The sequence below is a fragment of the Sinocyclocheilus anshuiensis genome, unplaced genomic scaffold (assembly GCF_001515605.1).
Source record: "Sinocyclocheilus anshuiensis isolate Anshui unplaced genomic scaffold, SAMN03320099.WGS_v1.1 scaffold267, whole genome shotgun sequence".
Lineage (NCBI taxonomy): Eukaryota > Metazoa > Chordata > Actinopteri > Cypriniformes > Cyprinidae > Sinocyclocheilus > Sinocyclocheilus anshuiensis.
The window spans coordinates 3,211,679-3,219,178 of record NW_015552637.1 but is presented as its reverse complement, the minus strand read 5'-3'; the positions used below and the strand labels follow the sequence as shown (position 1 = coordinate 3,219,178).

Here is a 7,500-nt window from a genome sequence, read left to right as displayed (position 1 = left end):
GGCAGACCAGGCAGACCTTTGCTTCTGAATAAGAGATGATTCCAGACGGTGGGGATCAGAGAAAGGGTTAATCCGATTCTCATTTTAGATAGTTGTCGTGGCAACAATCAGACGGTCTCCGGTGCTCTTTGACAGGCCTGTAAAATTCTCAGGTCAGCCTGGATATAAGGCGTTATTGTATGGCTAATTTGAGATGTGAAATGGGAGCAGTGTTAAATGTCCGAGGGTTCTCTGTCTCACTGCCAGCGTGGGGAAAGACGGCCACGTAGACATCCAGGTGGGTGAGACTGCCAGGGGAGGGTCAAAACACCCTTTACGACAAGGCTTTACTGAAAGAATTTTGAAATCATCTCAATTGTTTCTCCTAAATTAGATGGACAGCAAATGGATAAAAATCATGAAAATCTTTTAATATGTCATTTGTTTCTTCTAAATTAAATGGAGAGCAAATTAAGACTTTTCTCAAGATTCCTGCGTCTGTTGAGAAAATGATGTTTGTAATCTCACAAGTAACTATTTTGTGAGTTTCTCCCCTCTGTTTCAAATTGTGAGATACTACTCTTAAAAATATAGTTTCCAGAATGGGGTTTTTGCAGCGATGACAGAAGAACCATTGTGAGTTCCATAAAGAACCTTTCAGTAAAAAGTTCTTAAAATAACTTTTTTTTCTTAGTGTGAAGAACATTTTAATAATCTAAAGAACCTTTTTCCACTGTAACAACTTTTTATGCAATGGAAAGTTTCCATGGATGTTAAAGGTTCTTCATGGAACCATCAACACCAATAAAGACATTTTATTTTGAAGAGTAAAGGTCCTTGCACCGAGTCTGAAATTTTCGTATGCGTTTTTTCATTTATTTTTTTTTCGTATTTGTGATCCTTTCCTATCAAAATGCTTACTATGGATGCAAAAACACAGAAAATCGAACCTGATCCGAATTTTTTTTATGACAGACGAAAGTTTCGGAGGCAGTGTGTAAATGTGATTGACACAACGTGAGGTCGTATTTATTTTTTAACGTCCGAGAATTTCGGACTCAGTGTCCAAAGACCTTAAAGGTTTCGAAAGGGGGGTTTCCCAGCAATGCCATAGAAGAGCCATGAGTGCAAGGTTCTTGAATTACCCTTTTTATAGTGTGAAGACCATTTTAATAATCTCTTGGACCTTTTTTCCACTATGAAGAACCTTTTGTGCAATGGAACATTAAAGGTTCTTCATGGAACCTTTATTTTTAGCAAATCTGCAGTCAAATTTGAGAGATCTTCATTTATTAACGCAAATATTTCTCAGTAGATTCTCTTTAAATTCTCTCATGATCTGAACTTTGCCACCCACAATAATTGTATAATTGTATATGCTGTCTGTTATTTCTTCTAAAGAATATAATCTGTAACAAAGTTGATGCTTAAATGAGCGTTTGAAAGAGCAACCACTGAGCAACACTTCCTTCTCACATATAGTTTGACAGTGTGTTTCTGACATTTTATCTGTCACAAATGCATACTTTGCTGGAGCAAATCGCAATAGCTCAGCACTTGCAGGGGATGTGGCCTCGGGAAAGGAAATGATGTCACGTGAGGCGCCTGAGAGGGACTCCAGCCCATTTTCACTTAGCTGAACTATTTCTGCTGCACTCTAATGAAGGTGTGCCTGGGGCGTCACGTCTAATGGCCCAGAAAGACAGACATTTTGCCTGCCAGTAATGGGCTACTGTAACAGCTGTCCAAGATCTCTACCAATCCTGCCTCGGAGTGAGGAGATGATGTTCTCTAGGCTTTCATTGGCCTTTAAAAAAAGCCATTTGAAAAATGAAATAGAAAAAAATTGGCATAGAGAACAGCCGGGCAGCAGCAGCGGCCCTTTCTCCACAAAAAGGGTGCGAGTGCATTTTAGTAGCTTTTCTCTATCTTACTGCTTTCACCTTATAGATAGAACTTAAAGCAGCGCGTTTCGACCCCGGCCAGAAAAGAAAAATGACGTTACACATTCGGAATAATTTGCCGGAGCATTATAAAAACGTAACCTCCATCGGCCTTTGAAATGGATACTGATTCTTTAAATTCTTCTGGGCCCGTCGCAGGAAATAGTGAGATGGTGGCGATAGGGAGGCACAATGTGGCCAAAGTTCAGTCCTGAACGCTCGCCTTCTCCTCGCCGAAAGCCGTCTGCATTCTTTTTGCTATTCCCAGGCACCTGAGATCAGGCCGTAATCGGAGAGATCAGAAACTGGATCGTTGGGAAAAATTCGGGCTGATAATTCCACACTCTCCAGAGTTAAATGAGAGGACGCTAGGCTAGTGGAGAGGTTATTGATACTGAACACACCATTAAACTCTAGAAACTGCCTGAGCTTCAGTGTCACTTCTCATCATGTGTGCATATATATATCCCAGAATTCTCCTCTTCTCATCCACAGGACAGACTGGTTGTCTTATTCTTTGGTCTATTCTAAAACGGTTCAGTTTTATGTTCATTCCCTTTATTCCCAAGTCTTAACAATAATGATGGCCATTTTTTTTTGTACACTTTGCAAAAACGTACAGTAAAATATTTGGATTTCTATGATGTATTAAATGTTGTTATTGCAAATCATGGTGACTTAAACCAAAAGTTTAGGGTCTGTAAGCTTTTTTAAAGATCATTATTTTGTGTATTTGGTGTAACAGAATATGTTGACATGCTTTAATGTTCAAAAAACACATTATTTTTCAAATACTGTACATTATTGTAGGTCCTCTATGCCCCGCCTCTCTCAAACGCTTCGTTCGGAAGTCCCCTCCTTTGACAAGCGCAGTCTGCTCTGATTGGCCAGCTGACCCAGTGCATTGTGATTGGCCGAACACCGCAAGCACTCGTCGGAAATGTAACGCCCCTTACCATAATCGCAGCTTCAGCTTTCAAAATAAATGTAAAGACAGTAAATAATGTCATTAGTTTTACCATCAGTTCAAGCCCGAAAGGGGAACAGACACAGTAATGATGCAGTACACAAGCCGCGATTAAGACAGCTGACTCTACTGTGATGTGACGCTGTCTCTCTCTCTCTCTCTCTCTCGCACGCTCTCTCTCTCTCACACACACACGGACGCACGCACGCACGAACAGCTTGTAACACTCCAAAGAGAAAGGAAAACTTGAAATCGCATCATATGACCCCTTTTTTAATGATTTGAAAGAAGTGTCTTATACTCTCAAGGCTTCATGTTTTTGAACTAGAATACAGTGAAAACAGTAACATTAATATTATTACAATTTAAAATAACTATTTTTCATTGTAATTCATTTTAACATGTAATTTATTAATGTGATGCAAAGGTGAATTTTCAGTAGCCATTACTCCGATCTCTTAATTCAGCCTTGCTGAAATTTAATTTTTGAAAAATGTATTGAACATACTGACATTTACACATAAGAAAATATGTCTCTAGAATATATTTATAAAATCTATAGTTCCCCACCATCAAAGAATGATCAGTTTTTATTTTTCATCCTCAAATTGTAAGGTTTTTATTTTATTTTTATTGTGTGCAACTAGCTGGAAATAATACAGCTAAACACATTCTTACTGATGTTTTCAAGACAATCACTCATTTTTCGACATTTAACAAAACTAAATATTAGTTAATAAATAACAGAAAATGTATAGTAATCTTGGTGATAAATGAGCAGAATTTACAACAACATTGTAGAATACATCACAGAAAACATTTGCATTTCATTAAAAAAAAATGATGTACAAGATCAATGCATGTTAATTCAAGGGTCATTAACTGACCCAAAACCGATACTCCGTGTTGGAAGTGTAAGAAAAAAAATCTGAATTAAACATATAATCTTTATTGTTGTGCCCTGCTGAAAATCATAAAGTTCCTCGTGCTTATGAGCTTGTTGCTAAATTGTCCCCAAATAAACTAATGATGTGTGTGTGTGTGTGTGTGTGTGTGTGTGTGTGTGTGTGTTATCTCCACCACTGCAGAAGATGAAGCTGCACGTCCCGCTGGTGCTGAATGCAGGCCCCAGGTGGCTGCTGGATGTGACTTGGCAGGGAACAGACGACAACAAGAACAACTGTGTGGTTTACAGCAAAGGTAAGAGGACGCTTTATCTGCCCTGTACCAAACACACCAGCACCGCACACTTCCGCTATCTGCATCTCTTTTCTTTCTTTCCAGTTTGACCCGCGCGTGTGTGTACAGCTAATGCTCAGAGATGTTTGGCGTGGCTTCAGTTCCCATGTCTCTTACATCTATTAGCGGTGGGATTTGTAATGTAAGGTCGTGAGGTCACAGGTCATTGTGGTTTTGCTATGACAAATGTCATTCGCTGACATTTGCTTTGTTGACATTATTTTCCGTGTTTCCAAATGCATTTCAACAGCGGATGGCCCAAAGGCGTCAGTCTTTTTTTTTGTGTGTGTGTGTGTGTGTGTGTGTGTGTGTGTGTGTGTACAGCTAATGCTCAGAGATGTTTGGCGTGGCTTCAGTTCCCATGTCTCTTACATCTATTAGCGGTGGGATTTGTAATGTAAGGTCGTGAGGTCACAGGTCATTGTGGTTTTGCTATGACAAATGTCATTCGCTGACATTTGCTTTGTTGACATTATTTTCCGTGTTTCCAAATGCATTTCAACAGCGGATGGCCCAAAGGCGTCAGTGATTCACGCGCGTTTCTTCAAGCATCAAGCTGCGCACATGTAGCAAATCATCTGGACTTCAAACGCAACATTAAGATCTAATAACCCATCCATGCTGTCTAAACTTCACACAATATGAGTGAGAATACACAGCTACAGGTAGCAACACGTTACACCTCTTAGTATTCCACCAGAATACTATAATTTCAACAGTTATTATTACTGTAAAATCAGAATAAATTCCAATCCAGGCTCATTGGAATGCGTGCCTGTGGTGACATTTCTGCAAAATGATATTACATTGCTTCTTGCACGTTTTGCATCAATTTCAAAGTGAAATATCCAGTGAATGGCACTAAAAAAAGTGTTCAATTTTATCCAAAACAGGTGTTTTTATTACATTTATTACGTTTTATATTACAGGTGTTTTTATTAAGAACCACCTGTCCTGTACTAAAACCCAACCTAAACCTAACCAACAGTGTTACCAAAAGCAAACCTGGGGTAAAAATGGATTTGATAAAGCAACCATGCCATTTTAGTTTTTCACAAGATTCATACCTGATGCTCCGCATCATAAGTGCTGTGCTGTAGCAGGTGGGCTGCCGAGCAAGTTTACTATGTCGGAAAAACAATGCATATGTAGCTGGTTTTGTGATGCAAACATCAAAATGTATTACAAATAATGCACTATGGTAAAACTGTTTTGAGGTCATAACATGCAATGCAAGAAACTGCTCAAAAATACATTTATTAATAGATAATCTGCCCTGTAATCATAATTTGTGTCAACAGGAATAAAAGTTGTTGGTGTTTTACTGCCATTAGTGTTCATTTCAGCTGGAAACTGTATGTATAGGTATGTTTTTGGAGTTTTGTAAAAATGTAGGTTACATTTACAATAAAATTGTCATTACAATTTCATGTTTTGCTGATGTGATAGTAGCTAATAGCACATGAACACAGTTTTACTGTAGAAACAACTATATTGTCTGAGGAAAATGTGTCACTCTGTTTGTAAGCTGTTTTGGGTTTGGTCAGCATTGCTGCATGGTTGCTAGGGTTGTTGGTTGCTAGGGTTGTTGTTGGTGGTTGTCAGGGGGTTGCCGGGTAGTTGCTAGAGTGTTGTTTGTGGTCATTATTTTGGCTTGATTCCATCAGTGTTTCAACAGATTATTTTTCTCATCCAGTAAGTCTCTCAACAACTCTTCTTAACAAGGTAATAGGTATTAGCTGAGGTGTTAGCAAGGTAATTTGGCTAATTTCAGTCATTAGCCTAGCAAGCAGTCGCTATTGTATTTTAGCAGAAACTGTGGTGTCCATTATACATTTTTGTAAGGGAAGCATGCTGACATGACCAATTAAAGTGTTGTTCTTTATGAACGCATGCTTTGATTGCTATATTACATTGAGGTGCACGTATAAACAGGGCTGGGAAGGTACTTTTAAAATGTATTTCACTACAGATTACAAAATACATGCTTTAAAAAGTAATCAGTAATGTATTTCGTTAGATTACTCCGGTTTAGTAACTTAATCTAAATACTGTAGAATACTTTTAAATACTTAAGCTATGCACAAAGGAACATATTAATGTCTTGTTTTTATATTTTCCAACTCTAAATAAAAGTGACATCTACCAGTCATAAGAATTGCGTTTTCCTTGCATTTTATTTTTAACAACATCAGTTTTCCACAGCATTTCTATGAACAACAACAAAAATTTGTGTCGTTTAAATCTACCAATCAATATAAATTCAAATTGAATACAATGAATGGGATTCCGTGCTGTTTCATGCCGCATTCCAAACTTCAAAACGAATCCAAACACACCAAACATAACATAAAAGTAGCCAAAACAACTGGCACAGTTCTCCAAGTTATACAATAGATTTGTTTAATGAATGGACCAAACTTTAAGTGATTACTTCACTGATAATCCTCTCTGTGGAGAAGCGATCGGCACAAAAGAATCGCTGAGTCAATATTGACGGGCCTTGTTTCCCAAAGCAACTACGGTCGCATGTAACTTAATGTCGTTATAGTTCAATGTAATTTAACAAACACAGTTCGCTAACGATGCTTTTGGGAAACACACCCCAGATCTATCCCGTTTAATGTGAACCATCCACACTGGTTTCATTAAACAAAATAAATGATTAATTTAAAAGATTGAATCCAAAGAATCATCTGTTCACGAATCGGATCATGAACTCGCAATACCGCGCCAAAGGTGATCTATTCTTGAACATTTCGAATGAACAAAGACTTCAAGTTCATCTGTAAAGCACACAAAGCTATCGTTTGACTTTATAAACTTTTATTTCATGCATGATTCGTATGGATCTGTTAACTGAATGCAATGTGTGAATTCTAGGAGAATTCGTTGTAATTTTTCAATTAAATTCTTAGAAATATTAAACATAATGATAACCATTCAACACTCAAAATATGAGAAAATAGAAAAAATAACAACTTCCCTCAATATGCTTTTTCAGATTAGACGTTGAATCCTTCGATGCTGATAGAAGTTTTGTCGCAGGTAACTTGGGCATAGATTGCACTGCACTGAGATGTTACGTCATTTTTCAGATTTATAAGTAAAATAGTCTTTGTATTTCCACGAGAGAAATGCATTATGCGAATGGCTTTCTGTTGCGTCGTGACGATGAGCGTATGCACTCTCACTACAAGTTGCTAAATGAACAGGCTGCTGCACGCAGTTTTTGTTTTTTCAACAGAGAATCAGTTGCCTTATTGGTTAAAATCCCCAAACTGTTTACTTAAATATTAAATTAAGAAATTACATTAAAAGTCAAAGTAATCACTTTGGTAATCTAAAATGCTTTTCGGATGTAACGTCTCG

At 37.7% G+C, this 7,500-nt stretch overlaps 1 protein-coding gene across 1 annotated transcript in view; it reads left to right on the top strand.

The window, feature by feature from the left end:
- Positions 1 to 7,500, top strand: part of LOC107666743 (zinc finger protein ZFPM2-like) — a 184,956-nt gene that overhangs the window by 109,903 nt on the left and 67,553 nt on the right. Inside the window, exon 5 of the mRNA XM_016458176.1 lies at positions 3,978 to 4,089. Within this exon, the coding sequence (XP_016313662.1) occupies positions 3,978 to 4,089 (112 nt within the window). The remainder of the gene's footprint in view (positions 1 to 3,977; positions 4,090 to 7,500) is intronic.